The 23,926-nt window shown below is 37.7% G+C and overlaps 1 protein-coding gene across 1 annotated transcript in view; it reads left to right on the top strand.

The window, feature by feature from the left end:
• Positions 1-7,440: 7,440 nt before the first annotated feature.
• The window catches only part of LOC141798810 (solute carrier family 12 member 5-like), a 45,505-nt gene continuing 29,019 nt past the window's right edge, over positions 7,441-23,926 (top strand). Inside the window, exon 1 of the mRNA XM_074680667.1 lies at positions 7,441-7,521. Coding sequence (XP_074536768.1) covers positions 7,467-7,521 — 55 coding nt within the window. The 5' untranslated portion in view covers positions 7,441-7,466. The remainder of the gene's footprint in view (positions 7,522-23,926) is intronic.

Genomic DNA, 23,926 nt, shown 5'->3' with positions numbered 1-23,926 from the left:
CCAATACAACGTAAGTTGCACCTGTAGTTCCTGTAAGTAACAGCAATAAACTCTCTTATTGAAATGCCCAAACTTTATTATTACTGTTGTACAGAGACTTAAGTATAAACACAATATTTAATCCCCTTTGTCTGTTTGCAGCAGCTAGCTCTACAGCTAACAGCTGAATGTCACAGACGGATCAAATAACACAAATATAAGGTTAAAATGCTGCAGACTGTTGTTATTGAGTGAGTGACACTCAAGCGGCAACCTCCAGTCTTAAAATACGAGGCAATGTGGAAGTACAAAAAAAGACATTTTTACAGCAGAAACAAACATGTCTACAGATTGGCACAAAATATTTCTCCCATCTGGATAGTAAATTTCTCTAATAGAAACCACTGTGAGAGAGTAAAAAAGATCATACATTAGCAGTTTAAAAGAAATTTAGAAAACCAATTTGCCCAATCAGAGACAGAGCTCAGCTGACCAACAGGTGGCCATCCTATAGCTTTTCATGTGAAGGCTCAAAGCCAGTCTTATTCCCAATATGGCCCCTGTCAACAATTTGCTTCAGAACTCTATTTCAGAAACAGACAGGTGATGTCACAGAGACTACATCCATTTGTTATGCAGCCTGATGGTGAGAAACAGCCTGTTCCTTAGCAGAGTGACATACTGACAGCAGAAGAGGGGGGCTCTGAACATCTTCACAGGTGTAACAAGAATATGATTTATTTTACTGACATTTCAAAATCTAAAAATAACATGAAAGACCTCCGTTTCGGTAGTGACGAGTAGGAAGTGAGAAAATCAGATTTATTAGAATCTTTGAATTACTGACCTAAGGTTAAAAAAAAAATCCTAAAATATTACCTAATTTCTCTGTCAGTTAACACTGCAATGAAAGTGACAATATCCTTAGCTTCTCAATGAGTTGATGTTACAGTTAATGTAGTTCTGCTGGAGAAAATGATTCTGTGCGAATTTTGAAGACAATTTTTGAATACAGATACAGATAACAGAACATGTTATCAAGATCATTTTTTGAACATGTATAAAAGCCACTTTTTCTTAAACTTTCAGTTAGATTGATTATTTACATACTGTATTTCTGATAAGTTGGTCTTTGGCATCTTTGCAGGCAAAGCACATGTCTAAAACTGTATTTATATACAGGTGGTCCTGGAGGTACGCGTTGTAACCTCGAAATTCCGCGCAAGTTGGATTTTTACCCTAAGTACCCCCTAAATCTCTAACAGGGTTTCCGCAGGTCTTCAAAAAAATTTAAAAGTTGATAAATCAGTTGTGGGAAAATTAAGGCCCTTAATAAGTATTAAAAAGTCTTAATCATAATGTAATGCGGTATTAAATCTTATTAATACTCAAGCTTTGACTCCAAAGGTATCCATGAATATTTATTCTCCTCCTTGCAACTGTTACAAACTAACCTAACACGCCCGACCGACAGTTCCATATATCCGCCACGGAAATAGTCCATCTGGTTCAAAAATGTTTTCAGGGTCTGAACCTTCAAAAATAAACACACCTGGTGATTGGACGATCATTTTGCTCGTCACACTCATCACAGACCAGCGTTAGGATCTAGAAAAAGCTTTAGCAGCGCAAAATATTTCTTTCTAGATCAAACGAGTGTCTCGAGCCTCCTGAGAAAAATTTTCGGACTTTTGAGGACCTGTGATCTTGGATTCTTACGATGTAGAGAAAGCTTCCCCTGATCTCAGTTGTTTTGGAACAAATTTTCTCTGTTCAAATCACCTTTTTACTGGATACAACACGGCGATATAAGGTATTTATCAATACAGTTACATAGCGCTGTTGTTTGAAACATGACAACAAGCAAAGTTTTGATTTGTGAGGCGCGGGCTAACTGTAGCGCTAGCAGCCCAGCATATCCGTAGGCTAATGTGACAACAAACTCAGTTTGTACAGTAAAGTATCCGTCCATATGTAGCGCTGATATAAAGCAAATATCACAATCTCAAGCACATGTCTTAAATTTGACAATGATGAAATAAATTCTTGTTTTTTTTCTGCAAGTTGGCCTTTAACAACAGCTGTTACTAGTTGTGGGAATGGGAATGTCAATTAACCTGTCTTTAGTTTCATTTATTCTCTAAAGCTTTATTACTTCTCAGTTTACCTAATTTATTTTAAAACACAAACTACAACTGTCAAAGATCAGTTGCTGACAACATCTAAAAGTCATGATAAGGTCTTAAGACTTTTTGAAAGGTTTTGAAAAAAGTCTTAAAAAGGTATTGAATTTAACCTTAGGATTTCAGCATATACCCTGTCTAAATTACAATCCAAATACATGTATTTTACTTAAAATTCATGGGAAAACAGATCCTGCTTTCCTTTTTGTGTCCATGAAGGACCTGCCATGCCAAAAAGGTGAGGATACCGAGAAAATGACAGCGCACAAACACAGAAAATCTACACTGTGAGGCGACTCAAGATGAAGTGGACGATGCTGATGATGTACTTATTTGAAAGCATGTGGGTTCTCGCAGTGAGATTAAGGGGGGAGAAAACCACATCATCTCCAAAGGGTAGCATATCAAAAATGGTTTGGGAACCACTGGTCTGGTGTTTGTGTTTCGAGGGTGGCAAGGTTTAAGAGGTCTAGATGCTGTTCTGACCAATCCTGATGTTTGTGGTCTCCCAAAGTTAAAAAAAAAAAAAAAGAGCTCAGATATTAGAGTGGTCCACATTGTGGCCAGTATAACCTCTTGACCAGGGCAATGTGAAATCTGGGAGGGCAGAATGCTGGTGGCTCATATTAGTCACACTCAACAAATTGATGTGACATAGTCTATTTGACAATTCTCTCAATAAGTGTTTACAGTTTTTTAATTAACTGTGCAAGTTTTTCACTGTTTTCTTCACATCAGACTTCCTTACTTCTTGTACTTCTATCTAAAGTGGTTGGATGAATGAACTTATAACTCACATCACTGTTACAAGCTGGGCCAATGTAGATAATTGGTGTTTCAGCGCCTCACAGTGAAACAAAGAGATAACTGTTTGAGTTGTAACCTTAACCACAGACACTATAACAGATGAAGTGAATGTGTTTTTATTTTGTGATTTTGAATTGCAGCACTCGCATATTTATCAATGTAGACAATGAAACAAAAGCGAAAAGATAACTGTTTTGATCTGTGGTGTTTGGTCAGTATGCCTGGGCCAAATTGAAAACACTGAAAACACTCTTCCTCTTCAGACTTGTTTCATTGCCTTAAATTTTTGGTGTGTGAGTTTTCTCTTTTCTTTTTTCAGATAAATAAGAGACTTTGGCTTTGTGACGAATGTTAGATATCATCTTGGTGCCTCGATGCCAAAGAAGCTGAGTAAACATCTGTGAGCCACAGAACCAGCCCTATGTTCTTGATCAGGAAGTAGAAAAAGTGGATTTCAATCCAGCGCTCCATGGCCTTAATCTGCAGGATTACAGCATCAGAAAAGTTCCCCTTGGTGTGTTTTTTATGTCAGTGTGTGTTGGTGTGTCTGCAGGGATTTCTTTGTCAGTACCTTGTATGTGAGAGCAAGCTTTTGAATATGAGCCGAGGTGTGAATGCATGTGTGAGCAGTAGTTTCCTCAGCCACATGTGCAGCAGCCGCAGCAGCAGACGGACAGACAGGCTGAAAGAGATGGAGGGAGGGATGGAGGTGCCCGTGGTTTAAGAGCTAAAGCCGCTTGGCCCAGATGAAGATGGCTCTCAGGCTCTCTGCCAATCAAAGCCTAGCCAACATCACACTCTCACTGACAGGGCAGGGATACGGTCAGTCAAGCCACACGCATACATGATGTACGTGCAGCCTACAGTTTACAGTCTGGCAGGGGCAGATTGGAATATGTGAAATATCAGAGTATCAAAGAGAAAGAGAAAAAAGCTCTCTCTAGATTCTGGCTGATGTTGTTTTATGTTCCTGTAGGTAGTTTGTTTAGTTTCTGCAATCACTCAGTCGGAATACTTTAACATTCAAACCCAAGACAGGGTGATAATGTTTTTTTTTTCAGGGTGTGATTTCACACATGGTAGCTGTTTAAGAAGCACAATAGGTACGATGAGGAGATGGAGAGAACAATTTCATATACATGTTGAGAGACACTCACACATTGCTGTTCAGTTCAACATTTAAAATGATGCATTTTCACTCTGCTTTGTTACACTTCTGTCACAACCTCTGTTGCTTGTTACATTGTGAGATGTAACTATCTGTCATTGATTACAAATCATTTCACGCTTTCTCATACCCCTAGCAGTTTGAGAGAAGCACAAAAAACTGTTTGTCCTAGCCTTCCCATTATGGTAGTAGGTGAAAAACATAAATTGACATTAACTTTTAAGTTTATTTGGAAACTTCTTTTTACAAAACTGTGATTTCCCTGAATAATTTCAAAGAATCATAAATTGTCCTTAATCTGTAAAAACAGGTATTGAGATGGACGATGAAGCAAGTTGCTTATCATTCTAATTGGAGAGTTTTGTAATTTTATGTCAGTTAAAAACTGTTTGTTTGTTGTTCAGGCATGTTGTTTAAAGGTCTGTGCACTTCTGGGTAACATGAGCCAACATGATGCAGTCTGAAGCTGGTGCCAGTCAGTGGGGATAAAGTCTCTCTGAACATCTGCCAAAAGTCGGAGATCATCTAACTCGAGATGGGCACACAGTTCACTGTGACATAATGTCAAACATACAAATACTAATGGTTTGGGGAAAAGGCTTTTTTTCTGTCTTTTCATCCCTTTAATGCCAGTTGTGTTTTTAGCCAAGCTATCTTTGTCACTAGGCAGGTGGTGGGGATTAGAGATCCTCTCTCCCTAACTGATAGAGGCACCATACATGGGGGCAAACTCAACAAGCCTGCAGCTTTTAATCTTCGACAGCTTTCTACGCATCTTTATCGTTTGGTTTTCAACCACCTCTACAGTTTACTTCTCCACTCATTCTCTTGTTTTCCTATTGCCTGTAGAAAACATGGATGTAGTATTCTGGAAAAACATTGTAAGTGCAGCGATCGTGGCCACCATGTTGGAAATTCTGTTAGCCCCCAAGCCAGTGCCAAGTCAGAACATTAAAAAGTAGTTGCGCCAGTACTGACCCCTGTGGAACACCAGATGCTTAAATTCTATAGGCTACTTCAAACTGAATTTATGAAAAACAAAGTTAAAATCAGTAAATAGTTTCAGTGGAAAGATCTGCTCCTTTTCAAAAGTTGCTGGTATACACCAGTGTGATTAGGCAAGGCAGTTGTTTGCAGCCATGGTAACAAATTTAAATACTTCTTTTGTTAAAATGCAAACTTTCATTCTCCTTTCTTTTTTTTTGCCTTAAAAATTGGGGTCCCACAAAAATTTGATTCACTCTCGTTAATCCAGCACATAGATAAAATATTTGCAATATGGACAGAAATTTGTATTAGATAAGATTAGGTCATATTGGTATTAAAGTGGTCTTTCTGCAGCCAGCCTCATTCTTGATGAACAGCAACTTAATGCTCCTCTGCATAGGCTTTATTTTTCTAAACTGGATGTTGCCCCCTGCGCAAAGGTGAAATTTGAATTTTCCTAGGCACATTAAAACAGGACAGCTGGGAGTTGCATTTCACTAAAACTCATACAAAGATAGAAAATAAATTTTGAAACCTGAATGTAAAGTTAGTATTTTCAGTGTATGGTGTAAATAATTTCAAAACATTAAATTCATTTACCAGTTAACTGAAATTTATTGTTAGGAAATTAATTTTGTCAAGGTATGCGAAAAACCTACATGTCTGAGATAAAGGAAAGTAACTATATCTAATTTTAGATTCAATATTACTTGAAGTTTCAGCACACTTACATTTCTGGCCATTCTGTAAAGATATACGGTAGCAAAGATTCTTGAATGATATTTTTATCTTTATGTCTGAGATATTTAAAGTTGAAGATTCCTTTTTGTGCCAAACTTTAAATACTTGGAAATATCCCAAAGAGTTTGCATCTATAAATAAACAAACCAATTAAACTAATAAGTGTTGGACTTTGGACTATTGCATGCAAGGAGAGCTATTGCATTGTATTGGAAGAGCATGGAAGCTCCTTCTGTACAACAAAGGATAAAAACAAACTATCAGAGTGCATCGGATTGTAAAGACTGACTTATATAACTAAAGAAAACTGGAGGAATTTGTATTTTTATGGGAGCCATATATGTACACTATAGCATCTGGAAAAATAGGGACATGGTATTTAAATTAATAATGTTCTATTCTTATTTATTTATTTGTTTGTTTGTTTTTTAATTTATTATAACTGTTATAGTTTAGTCTTGTGAATGGATGTTTATATGTATGCATATAGGTTTATGTATAATAGTAAGTTTATAACAATATATGTATTTAAATGTCACCAAGGTATATGTATGTGTGTACATTCAAGTGTATATATGTGAATAAGTGTATATGCACATGTATTTTTGTCATTTAGTGCAATTCTACTTAGTATGAATGGGTTTGTGTATGTGTGTAGATGTTTGTAGTTTGATCTATGTTCTTTATAGGTAATACAATGTACAGTATTTGTTCACCTTTAATTATAAAAAAAAATGTTGTATAAAAAAAACAGTATAAGGACAGAACTATTTCAACTAAATTTTCCTTCAAATCTAGATCAGCTAGGCGCTTTTTCTTCAAACCAGAATGCACAAGTCTAGCTGACTTTGGTGCGTAATATGAGGCTATAAGCTTGCATTTTAAGTCCCCAGAATTATGCAAGTGCTGCCCGCAGCCTTTCTGCAGATAAAAGGCCATGACCACGCAGATAAATACCAAAGAGAAGCAAGCAGAGTAGAGGAAACAATAACAAAAGAGGGATGAATACAAAGTAATGAAATGGAATCTCTCCTTCCGTCTGAAAAGAACATCAAAGGAGATGCTTAATCTCAGGAGGCAGTACTTTGTAAACTGACGTGCATCCCCTCTGTTTCTCAATCCCTCTCCATCCATCCCTCTCTGATGATGAGATGGATGATGATAAACGTGCGTGAGGGGGGGAGAGGCAGAGAAGGAGAGAGGGAGGGGAGAAAGGGAGGGAGGGATAATACCTTCTGAATACATGATGAATGTAGTCATCAGGCTTAAACTGACTGGGGGGCAAGAGGCACACAGAGACCAAGAGCGTGCGTGTGAGTGACACCGGGCACCATCATCAACTCCCCCCTGCAGCTTCCCTCAGTCTCTCCATCCTCCTGCTGAAGAGAGACACAGGGAGTCACACAGAAGACAAGCAGAAAAAGGGGGAAAATACATTGGTTTCCTCTTTTTTTTTAATATACTGAGCCACCAGAGGCGGGGGACACAGAAGTGAAGTGCATCTTGTCATAGACTCCAGCCCACCCAGAGCTTTTCTTTAGGCAACAGGATCAAGCCACTCTCAGTGCGCACAGCCTGAGGAGGAGAGTGGAGGAGAGTGGATGCTGAACAACATGACGGACTGTGAAGAGGCAGAGGGGGGACCCAACAGCCAGGGTGAGTGATGAAATCTGCCAAACAGGGATGAGAGAGAGTGTGTGGAGCAGTGTGTGTGTTAGGAAAGTTTGAGAGAGTTAACAAGATTACCTCATCTGTGGGATACAGATACCTTCTGAGAAGAGCAATCAGAGACAGATAGATACAGGTAGTCACTTTGTGGTCTTGTTTGAAAAGTAATTTTTACATTAGCAGCTGCACAAAGGAAGAATTTCAATGTAAAAAATAACTTTTATTTAGTTGGGCAAAAAACATCAGGGTGCAGGAGAGAAGTTTTCACAGCTTAGTCTTCTGAATGGAGGAACTCTACTAAAGCCCTCCCTACACTGAAATGATGCCTCCTTGTTTACTCGATTCTTAATCCCCTGCACCTCGCTGGGTTTCACATCTTCACTAGTATCTATTTTAATCACTTTAGATTTTCTTCCATCTTTTCTGCTCATTCCCTTTTGGATTGCCTTTTGTTATTGAATGGGTGAATTTAACATCCTGATGAAGCAGATGTGCTTCAGATGTTGTCGGGCCGACATCCAGTCCATGCATGTGGGTTTATAAGTCTGGGTTGGATTCTTTCAGTGGCTGACAATAGAGGCTCCAAGTGAACTGAGTGCAGCCCCTGCAGAGACTCTTGGGAAAACCAGCTTTGTATTTTTTTCAGCTGAGTACAACTAGCCTGGAGTGATATCTGTCTTTCATAACAGTGCATTTGGGTTTGGGTGTGTGTCCGAGTAATTCAAAATGGCATCAAAATATGTTGCTTCTTTAAATTTTATAATAAGTTTCACAACAGTTTTGTAATATTCTGTTTTATCAAGTGATATCTGGAGTGTTTTTTATGTGTTAATCAACAATTACTTAGTTAACCTGTTGACTTATGAAGTTTTCTCTGCTTCTCTGATTTCCATTTTTCCTTTTGAATATCAGTATAAATTACTGAAATAATGGAATTTTGAATAAAGTTGTTGAGACACAGGATAAAACAGTACTCCATAGTAACTCCGAAAGGATTGACAGTCATGACTTGTTTCATTGTGCCAATGCAAACAAGATTACCACAGAAGATCCCCACTGGTGCTGTCAGCAAGGTCAATTATCTACCACACAGGCTAAAGCCTTTTCAAATGACTGGGTTTTAAAAATAAAATAAGCTCCTAAGCCATATTCAGGGAACAGGACAAATCTACAAACATGTTTTATTTGCTCTGGCAGTTCATGTCGCTGTCATGTCAAGACAGATTTCCAACTGAGTGACCGTGTTGAAAGACACGTACTGTTTGTGTTGTTGAGTTATTTTAGTAAATAACCAAGATGGCTGCCTCTGGTTTGGACCACTCTACTGTAGCAGCAGGCGGGTCAGGATTTAACAAGAGGTTCAAAAGACAAATCGCGTACTTCTGCATCTACAGTCACTTATTGAGTTTATCTAAAACACTGCATTGGTTCACATGGGGGTTATCTTCTTGTGATGTCATTTTGTTTGTAGGAAGGTTGATTTTAGGATGTTTCACTCCTGTGTTTGAGGTTGTAAATTGTACAAGTGTTGTCATTCCACTGCTCCCAAAAAGATAAGCAGCTAAAAATCCAATGGATTTAAACCTTAAATGAAAGTATGATTCACAACCCCTATGCTAACATCAGAGCACAGCTAACATTAGCTTTGAGTAACTTCCTATTTGACAATTTCAATCTCAAAAACAAACATAACTTTTTCACAAGTAAAACATATTTCTATTCTTATGGCTAATCACTGGTTATGGGTTTAATTTGGTACTGCTAAGTACCTTTTTTTACATCGTAAGCTCTCCTGAAAAACAGCACTAGACTACTGTGCAGGCAAACGCTGGCAATATAGTTTAACAGATGACTGTCAGTTTTCAAGTTTTTGCAATCAACAACCCAAGCATTCAACTTTTCTCTAGTTAGCAGGTTCACGTGTTAAAGGGGGAAAGAATTTTGCCATGTTTCGGAAAATGGATAAAAAGTGATGTAGCAACTGTGATGGGGCTAATGTCTCTAATGTGGAAGGGAAGCCTCCAATTATAGTAGGCTTTACAAAAGTGACCAGTTGTAAAAAATAATTCACTTTATATGCGATTTTGAAAAGAAGACAAGAGAGACAGACTTTGTCTTTTAAGTGGCTGAATGCTAACGTTAGCTGTGTTCTGATGTTAGCTTAAGGGTTATCAAATATGTTTCTTTAACTTGAAATACAATACAACAGCTTTTTTTTCTGTTTTTTTTTTTGTTTATTTTTTCTCTTACCCTCTGGCAAATCAGGACGTGATAAAATGGAAATAATTCATCATGTATATGCTGATGTTTATGTGTAAGGACATGATAGAATATTTCAATATGTAAGCCTCCAACAGCCCACCATGGGCTATAACTGCACTCACAGCTTGTTGAATTTTAAAGTTGTGTTTGTCACACTTCCAATTAGTTAGTGCAAGTTTCATCGTTTTTGTTCTTTATTTTCTCAAGCATAAAGGTAAAAAAAAAAAAGCTTTTGATAGTATCACATCTTTTTTGGTAAATTCAACATATAGAAGGTTAAAGTGTGTGTTGATGATTTCCACCATTTGTTTGCATCTGTCACTCAGACACTCCATTTAGTATAGTCTCCATTTCTGTTGTGTTACATTACTGATACAGATTTAGTGGATTCCATATTTGCACCTTTTCTCATAAAGAAAAGTGAGGAAAGTTGGAAATCACAGATAAACAGATAAATTACACCCCATTGTCTGACATGGCATTTAATCAGTTCCAGTCCTGGGTTAAGGACATTTTTCAGTAATAGCACATCACAAAAGGGGATTTATTTTTATTTATTTTTATTTATTTATTTATTTATTTATTTATTTATTTATTTATTTATTTATTTATTGGGAGGGGGGGACACAGTTGTGATGTTGTGATGTGTGATCTGAACAAAAAAGCCATCTATATAAAGATTCACAGTTATTAATGATCAACAATGACACCTACATTAAACTGACTCTCCTCAGAGATGACCCACCTGTATCTGTGAGATGTAAAGCATCAGGGTATGGATGCCCTAAAAAAACACATGCCCAAGTTTATGTGTCTAATCATGGTTATAATGGGAAATATAGCCTCTGTTTTCCCAAGTAATGGCATCATAGCTGGAATAATAATAGGATATTTTTATTTGGAAACAAAATTAAAAAGAGACATCTGATGACCTTAAAATTTTTCCATGTAGTATTTCTCAACCTGTTTGGTTTTACAAATAAAAAGCAGAGCTTCAAGATTTTTTTAATGTGGGTGTGATTTTGTTTATTCACATAAGGTCTCCACATGTATATCGTTTTTCTCATAATTTTGATTCTCACTAAGCTCAAGTGTTACCAATAGTACTAAAGAAGCCCTGACGTTGTGTCAGAACTTTTCCTCAGTAAAACAGAGGGTGGCATTTGAAGTCTTTCTGGCAGACATTCATAACTCTAGGCAGATGGAGTTGTTTAAAATCTCACAGTAGATTACCATATTTCTTCTCTTCTTCTTCTCTTCTTCTTCTTACCATTAAGAAACTGAGGCACATTTTTTATTTGTTGCCACATGAGGCATGTCCTCAGATTTCTCAGCTCTTCACAGCATTGCCAGACCCAACAACCTTTTGCTCCTTTAAGGTCACAGTTTAAAACCATTGTTGTGAAAATTATTGTGGCAATAGTGTTACATATAGATTGTTGTCACGATATGAAGTTAGTACACAGAATATTAGCAGTGTAGTATATTGTATACTGATAACAGCTGGGGAAAGAGAAGCAGCTCACATTATCCTGGCCTGTTTAACAGAGTGGGCCAGCTGACTGATTTATGAGCATCCCCAGAGACAGCAAGCTGTCTCCTGGCAATAAAAATTGATGAATTTCAATTGATCAGGTGTGACTGTGAGATCAAAAGAGGCTCCATCTTGGCGAGGGTCTGCCCTTTAAACCGTTTAAGTTCATTACACTTCTACTTACATTTCTTGGACAACTAAATCAGTTTGCTACCAACTTCTACATGAAGTTTTTATTCTTTTTGCTTTGGCTTGTCATTTAGGAATCACATTTTGATTTGTCTTCAACATCATCTTTCAGGAATCTAACAAGAACTCAATTTATCCAGGCCCTTTTTTTATACAATATGCACACCAGACTTTATACTGAGCATTGGAACAGGAAAATTTAGCAAGATTCTTGATCATTTGAGAAATTTCTGACCTTTTTGAGACCTCAATTTGTTTAAACTTTGACTTGTATTAACACTGTGTGACCTTTTGACCATTTTAGATGTTGTTGTTGTTTCTGTTGTTACCAGCATGAGTCGTGGTTAACGTGGTATTGCAGTAGTTTATAGAAAACTAGATTTGATGTAACCTAATTACTATTGATACTTCACTCAAGATAAAAATATGTTAGTGAGGACTTATGGAGGTTTTGACTTCTTAGTTTCACACACAAAGTTGAGCTTGTTTTATCACCAGCCATCACATGGAATGAATGAGTTCCAAAAGATGCAAAACTACATCAATTTAACACACTATATTGACAAGATTTCATGCAATCAACTCATTTACGATTCAAACCTTAAAAAATTTCAGGAAATTTTAACAAACAGGTGAAACAACAGCATTCATTTATTTTGTTTTATGTTGTTGTACAGTCATAGTGGAGCTCCAACCTTCAAAATTTCACTCGTATTATGCAAAGCAGCTGTTGCAGCAGATAAACATAGGTCACGTCAATGTCACATTTTTTGGCAGCACTCCTATGAAAGCATGCCATGTCAGCATGTGTGAGATATGCTGGGTCACAGGTGAGGATTTAAACACTGGAGCTCTTAGATGAAAAAGAAACATAGATGCAAAAAGCAGATGCAGACAGAAACATGTGTCATCCAAATATGTCTGAGTGAAAGCAGCCGGGTAACATATCTATTAGCGCACTGTCACAAAAGATAAAAACGAGTAATTTAGACATTAATATACTGCAGTATGCATGATGTTAACAGATCTTGTCATGTTTTAAAAATCAGGCGCAGAAGGTTTATGTTAAACATCGCTTGCGTCTTAAGAGGTTGAATGTTCTGTTGGCAGACAGAAGGATGACTGCAGGTTTGCAGTCATGCGATCTCTGTGTCTGTTTTTTGTCAGATTGTGCTCTGGAAGCAGATGGTCTGAAACTGCCTTTTCAAGACTGTAGACCACACGTTTAGTTGGAGATGAATCCATACACATGTACTGTAAACAATGTTAACAACACTTAATTCTTTTGGTTACTTTAACCTGCCTTCTCAGTGTTAATGATGATAATGTGTATATGCTGGTAATAAACAAGTTTAATGTCCATTTATTCTGATACTTGGTGCAGAATAAGAAACATGCACGATAAAGTCTTTTGTTATTAACTAAATATCTAATGAAATTAAGTCTTTTTGAAATCCTAAATCTGTGTTCACACTTTGTAAGTCTTTGATCTTCTTGGGACTCCAAATAGCTGTGGCCTCTGTTAGGACAATACATTGAATTGTTGTGAAGATATTTCACTGTACAAGACAGTAATCTAATTCTAGACTAAGATCTTGTGGAGAATTTTTCAGTTTGTAGCAAAGTACTTGACAAACTGATATTGCTAAAACTGATAGAGGCTCAAAGATGTGGACTCATTCAGTGAATCACACCCTCAGTATTGTATTGTGACCCTTCTTGGGGGTTTTGACCACCAGGTTGGTTATGTGCTGCCTCGCAGCAGGTCTCAACTCAATGCATGCTGTTGATATTATAACTTTTTTTAAAGCTGTGTTTTTTTATGCCTTTAATTGAACAGGAGAGAGGACAGTGGATAGTAGAGAAATCAGGGCAAGAGTGGGGAGTGAGATGTGGGGAAAAAGGCCAAAGGCTGGATAACTGGGCCACCAGGACGTCATGGCAAACCCATAGACTATATAAAACATGGATGTACTCTCCCCGACGTCACTCGTCTGTTTCTGAAACAGAAAATGAAGCACATCGGCCATCGCAGCCATATTGGTAGTGGCAAAAGCTTTGCGTACAGCTATAGGGCGCCTGTCGGTCTCGTGGCCCTGAGCTTTGCCTTTGATTGGACGAGCTTGCAATCTTAATATCCTCTGACCGGCCGAGTTAGCAAAAAATTCGCCCTCCGTACAGTGTGTGCTGATAGTAAAGTTAGCGACTCAGACAGGAGACGTTTTTTAACCCAGGCTGTAAATAGGTTTATTTCTGCTTTGAAAACGGCTTTTTTTGGGCTGTGACTTCCGGTACGTCTGGAGCTAGCCTCAAGCGGACACTCGAGAAACAGCAGATTTTAGCACTTCCGCATTGTCTCATATTCTCCAAAGGTTGGCACTTGGGAAAACCTCATGGAGTGTGAACTAAACTGCTAGGCCAAATATGCTCCATTGATATTATTACTTTGACTGCACCTCTGACATCTCTGCTTGGGTTAAATGAACAATGACCAAAAGACAAATTCTCCAACGTTTTATTTAACTATTTATTTGACAAAATCACTATTTCACTATCTGAGACAAAGTAAAAGATGAGTTATGTTTTCAAAGTCCATCACTGGTAGAGGTGAAGTTATTCAAGTCTTTGAACTCCACCCAAGCAATGAAATCAGACATTTAAGAGTTACATTCGATTCTGATTTAATATTGACCACATACCCACTTTGCAACAAAACAGCATTTTATCATTCTTTTATTTTAATGGTGTCCATTAGTCTCCGCTTCTACAGTCATGACTGGTTTGCTATGTAAAATATGTTGAAATATATGTACATCTTACTTGTACTCAGAAAAAAACACATTTTACAAATAAAGCAGCTGATCCTAGTTCTGTATTTTGAGAAATATAGCTAATCACTGGCTCGCCAGCAGTTTGTCTGCACTGCATATAGTCTTTGGACTTGGCAAGCTATGAGACTATCTCAAAAGGTTAGGCCTGAAAGTTTTCAAAACACATAATTCTTCACACATTTTAATGCAAAAAGTACTGCATCCCATACCTCTGTCTTTTTCCTGGTCTAATTTGATCACAGCTACAGTTTCTTTACATTACATTACATTACATTACAGTGGTACTGTACTTCTCGTACAGTTCTCAACATTATCATTTCCCAAAATGGCAAACTATTCCTTTGTTATTCTGGTATGTTAGAGCCCCCTGTCCTGCCTAGCCCGACCACAGCCCACTGGATGGAGTTAATCTGCCTGCCAGATGTTGGTAGCTCAGCCAGTAGTGTTTGAATCTGAACCAATTTGTCTGATTGCCCATACGTTAATGCAGAGGGTGCCCTGTAGTAATTTCACTGAGAGACAGGCCACCTGACACATTAGCATAGGTGGATGATTGATGCATGGGACATGTCTTCTTCCTACTTCATGTGACCTTTTTTAGCCTTGAGTCTTTGTCTGTTTTTGTATACGTATTGTGCATATAAAGTTGTCTATAACATTTGTGCTGCGTTGAACCCTTGTGTCAGCAGCTCAGTTGTCGTGGATATTAGCTGTCATGTTAATGTGCTGCAGGTATTATCTCATCATAGGGAAGTGCTGTGTTATGTAAAGCTATTCTCTAAATGCCTCATAGATTTGAATTCAGCTGCTTCTTTGTAATTTTGCTGATGTATCTACTATCAATGTCTAACAATAGTGACTGAAGTCTGACGTTTCATGTGTTTGACGAATGTGTATTCCTGAAGGAAAAGAGGTTGAACTGTGAAAAAAACAGTATTCAAAGCTGGGATTGTGTGTGTACAGACACTTGTTCTGACATTTGTTTTAATCTATAGCGTGAGGTGCTCTTCGGTTTAGAGTAGGATTTAAACAATGTCTATATCTTATGTGTCACTTTCTAGATTACCCCCATTCATTTTCTTTATGTGTGTATTTAATCCTTTACTTTCAAGGTTATTCCACCTTTGTCACTCGCTTTCACAGCTTCTTATCAGACTAGTCCTGGTAAATCAGACGCAGGTAAATTGCAGCACAGTTGACATTGCTCTGACCTTTTTTGTCTTATAGAAAGCTCTTCTTTTATTTTTGTTTTGGTATTGTTATTTAATTATTTTGCTTCAAGATTCTGCAGTCATGCCGTTTCCCAGCTGAATTAAATTAAAAATGCACCTTTGTGCATTTGCAATTCAGTTCAAGGTATCATAGAGTGATGCTGCCCCATCCACTTGTGCAGTGTTGACACTGCTGCCCCAAGAGTTGTATGATGTTAGTTTTTATTGGGAGTCTTTGAACCTAAATCTACCTTTTTATTTATGATCACAGCTGATAAAAGTAAAAATAATATGACGTGACATATTGGGCAGTGCAATAGCAATCTTTCCTTGTGTTAAGTTGCAGTTGTCAGCCTGTTTTCCTCTGCTGGGTGTATGTTGTAGAATGAATATTTTACACATTTCAGTGATACAAATGCAGAAACAGTCGCCCTTGTGTCTTGTGTGCCAGGTTTGTGTTCCTTTATTTCTCATGTTGGTGTTATCATGTTTCATATTTTAGTGTTTCCTATTTTAATTTGAAAGTTTTTGATTCCTGTATGTTTGGTTTAGTTTTACTTTCTGCTCTTGCCTCCAAATTGATGGTTTATCGGTTGGTTTCACTTGTGTCCTGTTGTTTATCTCTTGGCATTTTTTAAAATTATAGCACTACTTAAATTGGCCTCAATGTGGGTCCTGTACTTTTTTTTTATGCTTTAAAACATTACACATCCTGAGGTGTGGAAGTAGAGGAATCACCTTCACTGACAATTAATTTAATTTTATTAAAATCATAGTCATTTTAACTGTCGATGATAGAAAAGCAGTGGCATTATCAGCTATAAGGAAGAAACCTGGAAAAGGGAAGTGTTTTTTTTCTCCTGAGGCACAGATGATACTTAAAGTAGTAGTTGTGTGCTCATTTTAGAGCTTTCTTGCTGAACAACTCGAACTTTTCTGTTAAACAGTTTTGTCTGTATCAAGACAAGAGTTTGTTCCTCATTCTGTAGATTTACACCTGTGTTCGAACTTTCTTTCACATGTAAAAAACAAATCTAGTGTTAAAACCACGTACACCCAGCATTTCGCAGCAGTGCTGATCAAGGCTTGGATTGCTTTCCCAGATTATATCACTTAGCTGAGTGACTGAGCTGGAGCAATACGAGAAGAAGTAGTGAAAACCTTCTCTAATCTTTCCGCTAAGCTACAGCTTGTCTCCACACTGGTGTCTTAGATTGGTGATTATTGACCACAGTGTGGTGTAATCCTTTCATTGTCGTCACCACAGCTCAGTGTCAGCGGAAGTGGAGGAAACAGGGCACAAATCTCCTCAAAGCAGAAATTTGCCACACTTTTTATGTTCTTTACTCAGACTATCTGTTACTGTTTAATCTTGAGCTGATGCTAAAACTGCTGACTTGTGATTTTAGTCAACGTCTAAAGATGAAGTTTTTGTCTTTCTATATCATTTCTTTGTTAAATCAACAGAAAGACACAGGTTTAATCCTTCTGTAAACAGTGTCTGTCAGCTGATAGAGCTTATGTCAGCTTAGACTTTATACTTCCTCAGTTTACAAAGACAACTCTTTTTGCTCTTTACAGTTTCTAGAAACTCATTCTTAGTGTTATACACAAATCAAAAGAGTCCTGACCGTAAGAACTCACCACTCAATTAGACTCAAGCACCAATGACTTTTGACTTGTAGTTGGACTCAAATATAGACTTCATTACGACCCAGGACCCAAGATGAGGTTTGTTCTTGAACGGATGACCTGAGTTTGAATCCAGCCAGTTCCCTGCATGCCCCACTCTCATCCTGTTTCCGACTCAATCCACTGTCCTGTCCTCTTTAATTAAAGGCATTAAAAGCACTCCAAAAAGCTTTGAAAAATAAATATTAAAAAATTAGAATAAATCAATTAGTTAGCCACACCAAACCACAGGGTCCGAGATGTTTGGTAAGTTCTGATAAACAGCGGAAAGGCTGCTGGTATTATTGAATCAAGTGCACCTTTCCTTAAAGAGGCTCTCTGTGCACTCTCACTGTGACATCCAGCGCTGCAGTTTCTTCTGTAATTTAAAAGGCCAGACAAACCATTAGTCAGACTTTAATGTTAAGGAATTAATCGTTTTGTATACATTGGGAAGTCCAGCACAGTCAGTCCAAGTTTGTACTTTTAATAGTTAAGAAAAAGACAGCCACACTCCCTGAAATAAAACTCAATCATGATGAGGGTTCAACTTGAACTTGGTTAATGAACTCAACTTGGATTCCTTACTGGTGTCTCAAACACTAAGGACTTGATCCTCAACCCTGACTTGAGGTTAGGTGCCATGACTACATCACCGTAACGCTGACCAACTTGCTCGGTGAAAAAGACATTTAATATTTCTAGTGACCACTTTCTCGCAGTAATCAGTGGCTGTTGTTTTCTAAATGTGTCTTTTGGTGTGATGAAAGGTTAATACAGAATGGACAGGGATAAATGCATGGGGAAAGGCAGGCCAAACATCTGGACCATCTCTTTATGCTTTATGCTTTATGTCATGACAACTACTTGCTGGTTTAACTTTGTAGTTAATTGCCTCAGGGAATATCTGTTCTGTCCAATTGTAGTTTCAAAGTTTTATTTTTTCCCACTGCTTCCTGTTCTTTCTCATTTCTATTCACTTTTTCAGATTTCACTGACACGGAGCAGCTGACAGTTCTAGCCTGAAATGTTACACATCTGGTCTTTTTCATATTTTTCCCCCCAAAGTTTTATTTATTTTTTTTTTTTTTAACATTTTGTCATTATATTTTAGACTGAACAGAACACTCTGTTCTTTCAGTGATGTTCTGTCTTTCAAGATGGTTTCACAAAGAGAAGGTTGTTTTGATCTGAAGAAGAAGAAAAAGACCCTGTACTAGTAAACCATCGTGAATGGTTGGTTGTAAAAGTTTAATGTGGTGGATGGGAATAATAACCTTCAAACCAGTTCTTTTTTGAATAAGGTATGAAATTACGTCCTACGGTCATAGTTTAGTGGTTTTAGTGATCTTTATATTGGAAACTAAGTCCACTAACTCAAGTTTTATAAAAGAGCTCTTCAGATGTTGGAAAGTTACCTAATAAGTTTGTACTTTGTGTCAAAAAAAAATGACGTCCACATGGAGCTAGTCAACCGTGTTTTGACACCAAGGGTTGCTTTGATGAAGAAACCAACCAGCATCTCAGGAGCTTGGAGTGACCCATTTTGTAATGATGCTGAAACATTTACATCCTTTTGTTTTTCTTGAAGCCACTCCTGCTAGCTTTCCTGCTCTCATAATGTGACCCAATACAATGTTTTCCAAGTCTTTACATTGAATTAAAGCAATTAAGACAAACTTAAACCAAGAAAAATGTAAGATTTCAACTTACTCTCCTTCAGACAGTTTTTGAAGAGCCTGAACAAAGGCTAGTTTAACCTTTTTGGGGGGAAACCTGGAACAATATAAACAGACTTTTTTTTTAGCTTCTGCAAACACATTTTAACAGGATGTTTATATGGAAATTAATCATCTCCATGTTGGATTTATTAGCTAATTACTTGTATCAACCGAGCCAAATGAATGGGCTTTCTTATTTGCCAGTTCTATCCACAAATATCAATTCTTGGGCAACGCAGATGTTGAAACTGCATTGACGTATGGTGAAAGTATTTTGTTTGGCACACAGATGAGCTACCAGGAAGTCAGTGGTCTGGAGTATATAAACCAAAGTTAGAAGGAATTTGTGGCTTCAGCACTCTGGCTGAGTAGAAACGAGTTATTCAACTGATGCCAGTCGTTTCACATTTTGAGTACAGATATCTAAGCTAATGCTACACAAAGCTTGTCCGTTACCCACATGATGAACTCTTCTTGAAGGGATGGTTTTGGGGTTTTTTGTTTTATAAATCTGTTAAAATGACATGAGTTGTATTAATAAAGAGCCAAACGGAAAATAATGTCAATAGAGGAAATCACTCACTGGTCAACAGCTGATCAGTGCAGGGGGAAGCACTTGTGTCCATGAAACAGTACTAGACAAAGTGGCTTTTAATGGCAAAACACAGACAGATTTTCACTAGAGCAACAAATTACTCCCACATAAGTGTTTGGGTTGGAATGTCCCTGAATAAGATAAATAACGTGATAAAATTGGCCTCATTTGTGGTATTTAATACCCCAGTTAGACTGCTGAACTTTCTACAGAGCTGACAAGGATCCCTTTTACTTAATTAACTTGTTGTTGACAAGTACCTCACACAACCCCACCACAAAACACAACAACTAAAGGAAACCCAGTGATCTTGAATTATATGAGTTAGATCTGTTTTTTGCCCTCATTTTACAAGACACTAGCTGTAAAAGGCTTTCTTAGTTAACAGAATGAGTTTTTTTTTACATCTGGAAATGTTTCTGGTTTCACTTTTCAGAAGGTTTCACCTTCCTTTTGTGTTTTTTTTTCCTGCAGAACGAGGAAATCTGTTTGCAAGGTGAATGCATGTTCATATGTCTTTGGACTTGTAAAGCACAAAAAGTTCTGACTTAATATATAACCACAATGCAGACATCATAGATTTATATAAATGTAGTATATGAGGCAACAGATGAGAAAACCTCTTTCAAGTTCATGGCTCATATAGTTACCATATGTAGTAGCATGTAGTTAGTTTATTGATTTCCATTTCTATCGTGTCATGGTTGAAAAATTTTGCAAATTTTTTTAATATGTTGGATGTTTGTGATGATCCATGTTTTATTGGGCATAACTCAGAGAGTACAGAATCTGTTTGGTGCCATGCATACTTCTTTGGAGAGAAGAGATTTCAGGAATTGCAGACACGTATTAATAAATTAAGACCATGTCTGTTCAACAAAAACATCAGTGAGTATTTTGACACTACATAAAATGAATATTGTCAGCTTTATGATTGCTCACATTCATCAGATGACACTATAATGTTATGACATTTGAGTACACCCATGCTTTCTGCGAAATGATAAATCTCCCAGCTTCACATCCATTTATTACACCCAAATAACAAAACAACACTCATTACATCATTAAAGCTAGTGAGCTGTAACAGGTGATAGTAATTATCCAGCTACAATAAGCTCTGAGTTTTCTTGAAGGATCATCCACTGTGTCTTTGTTCACATATCTGAAAGTAAAGAACCTCTAGATCATTTCTGGTCAACGAATGACTCCTACAGGATTCTTGAGCGCAGCACTTATTAACTTCCATCTGGAGGGGATTGTTGTACTATACATCTGTGTGCCAGACAGAGCATTCCTCCTAATTAAAAGCAGCAAGTGAGGATAATAAACAGACCTCACACATTTTAGCTGTAAGTGTCAGCTTGCAGCAGTCAGTGACCCCTATGAATTACCTCTTAAATTAATCTGTTAATACTATGGGATAAAAAGGATGTAATTTTGAGTCAAAGCGGTTAAATTAAAGCCATTATACACAGCTACTTATCATAAACACCCTGACTGAACAACTATCCTGTTTATCCTCTGACAGCACCAGAGCTGCGTTTGTCCTTTTCTGTCTATCTTTGTCTTTTTATCCTCCTTTGACCTCTGTTTCATGAAGCAAGAAAGATTCAAGAAATTGCGTTTGAGATTTTAAGGTTAGGATGTCTGTACTTCTCAGGGCACTTGGGATATTTTTCCCGCCCCAAGTTTGCTCTTTTCCTTAATGTTTAAAACTTAACATGATATTTAAACTGACAGTACTATCACATGAAAAAAAAGTAGAGGGGGCATCTTTTGTCATAAGGAGTAAACTGGAAATTGGCTACAGCTAAATGAAACCTAGTTGTCCAAAATTTTAACTGAGTATTGGGCAAGATTAATTTCTAGGTTGGTTGTACAGACAGTAAAGTCAGGAGAATTTATTAAGAAACACTATTAACTTGGCACATTTAGCTGTAGCTGTGTCAAATTATGACTGTATGATAGATTGTGTCAGTCAAGACTAATCAATTTCACCTTCTTCTCCCTGGCTGCAGTGGTTGTAGATTTTTTTTTTTCGGTTTTGTTTTTCTGTTGTTGTTTTTTATCTAAAATTATTGAATACTCTGTTTGTGTGCACTAGTAGATATAGTGAAGATGACGTGACGGAAAAGGCACTTAGATCCTTTCGGGGTAGTTTGATTGCTCTGTGATCTGTTGGTGATGTCTAAGCAAACCAGTAGGGACGATAGAGCGACACTCGAGCTGCATGTGAGATCGAGCTGAGCTGTATGTTCTTGGTTTCCCTTGTTCTCGTACCACCACAAGTTCCCATAGTGAAGGTATTTACCACACACACTTTATTAAAACTGTCCACAATTACAGACACATGTTTAAGTTTTTTGTGGTTGTTTTAATGTTATTTGAGAGTAGTGTATGTTGTAGTACTTTTTATGGGGACATTTTATTGCCAAAATCGGCAAGCCCAGATAAAATCCACGCGCATGGATGCAAAGGACACGTGCAAGCAAATTATGTTTACAAGGGCTTTAACAGCGCTGAACTATATTGTGACCCAGGAGGACCAAATCCTGCTTTGAGTGCACTCAGAATTTGACAGGGTATGCAACTATTGTCATTGACCTCCTGCTAGCAAAACTTTCTGAGATACTCAGACAGAAGACATTTTTTGTACCAGGCTGTAAACATGTTTAGTTCTGCTGTTAAAATAACTTTTTTTGGCTTGTTGTGTATGTGATTTCCAGTACTTCCGGAGCCAGCCTCAAGCAGACACAACTCAAACCGCAGATAGTAGCACTTCTGTATTGCCTCATATTTTTAGACTGGAGGTTGATACTCAGGGGGTAGACCCAGTCATCATTTAATATAATTTGTTATGCTGTGTCTCAAATGTGATACTTCTATAAGTACACTTGCATGAAGTACACCGAATTTAAGTGCAGTGTTCAGAATTTTTACAGAGTAGTGTCTCAAAACACTGTAGTCTCACACTTACTGGAAATGGCGTTAATTTGGTAAGTTCTGGCCCCTTCTGCTACGTAGCCAAGATGTAGACCATTGAGGATGAGAAGTGTCCAGCGTTCCACACTCAACTTTTTGATCATTTTGAGTGCCCCAGCTGAGATTTACATTTTTCTGTACTGACAGTGTGAAAAAAAGGTTAAGCCCTCAAAATAGTATACCCAGTAAGTGCAGATGTACAGCAGTGATTTGAGACGCAGCCCAGGACTTCAACTAATACAATGATGACTGGGTCTACCCACTTCCAAAAAGAAAAACCATGGACAAGCAAGCAGAGGGGCACTGAAAGTAGTTGTGTGCTCTTTCAGATTGTGAGTGCTCTCAAAGCAGGACTTCATCCTTGCAAGCCACAGTACTGCTCGTGTGAGCAGAGATTCTCTGTTGACAGAGTTTTGACCATAGACTGTAAAAAAATGGACGTCCGCTTGCTCGGCTCGAAGTGAGGTCTCCACAAAAACTGCTCCCCCTGGTGACTGGCTGCAGTGTAGGTTTAAAAATCTGGCTTTCCAGTCATTCCAGATGGGCTGTGGTCAAACTTAAAAAAATTATCACACCTCCTAGAAATGTTTCTCACGTCCGATTGTTGTGGTGATTTGAAGATATCATTTGGCTGTCTTGTATCCAAGTCCTCTTTTTTCTGAAAAGTTTCGTTTTCATTAGTTATACAAGGTTAAAAGTGAGGCTTTAAGTAAGGTTTAATGATGATTGACAGCTGCCGTTCTCGTATATTTTTGGGGGGGTATTGTAAAATATGTCGGGAGGTAGAGTCAGGAAGTGATTAGACTCTCGAAAGGAAAAAAATAGTTATTATTTTTGTCACCCAGCTCCACTCAGATTCTCCCAGAAGCCCTCATCGTCTCTACTGTGCAGACTCTGGCTCCAAACTGCTACAATGGTGGTGCCTGTGATGGGGGAATTTTTGCTTCAAGACCGTACAGTGATAAATGGCGGAGCCACGCTGTCCACTCTATATACAGTCTATGGTTTTGACCAATATGGGGAATGTGTAAGCTACCGCCAGGAGATCCCATAGCAGGTCTTCAGCATTAGTCCATTGCAGTTTGAGCTTTGTGTTGTAATGTTTACTAGAATAAAGTCACACATTTAGGAGAATAAACTTGTGATTTCAGTCTACAGTGAGGCTAACACAACAGCAGCAGCCTGAATATCATCATCCTTTAGCACATCAGTCCAACATTGTCATAAGGATAAGGACCCTGCAAAGATATACTCCTGACAATGTTATGCTGATGTTTCAAAAGATGAAGCAATTCCTTATTTGTGAAAACAATACCAAAGTATGATTTTAGGAGGCACTTAACATTCCTTATGTTGCTTCTCTTCTAATTGCCTAGCTATGAACTAAAATAACA

This window comes from Halichoeres trimaculatus, unplaced genomic scaffold (assembly GCF_033239565.1).
Source record: "Halichoeres trimaculatus isolate MK-OKI-2021-1 unplaced genomic scaffold, fHalTri1.1 fHalTri1_scaffold_11, whole genome shotgun sequence".
NCBI lineage: Eukaryota > Metazoa > Chordata > Actinopteri > Labriformes > Labridae > Halichoeres > Halichoeres trimaculatus.
This window is presented reverse-complemented; position numbering and strand designations above follow the sequence as displayed.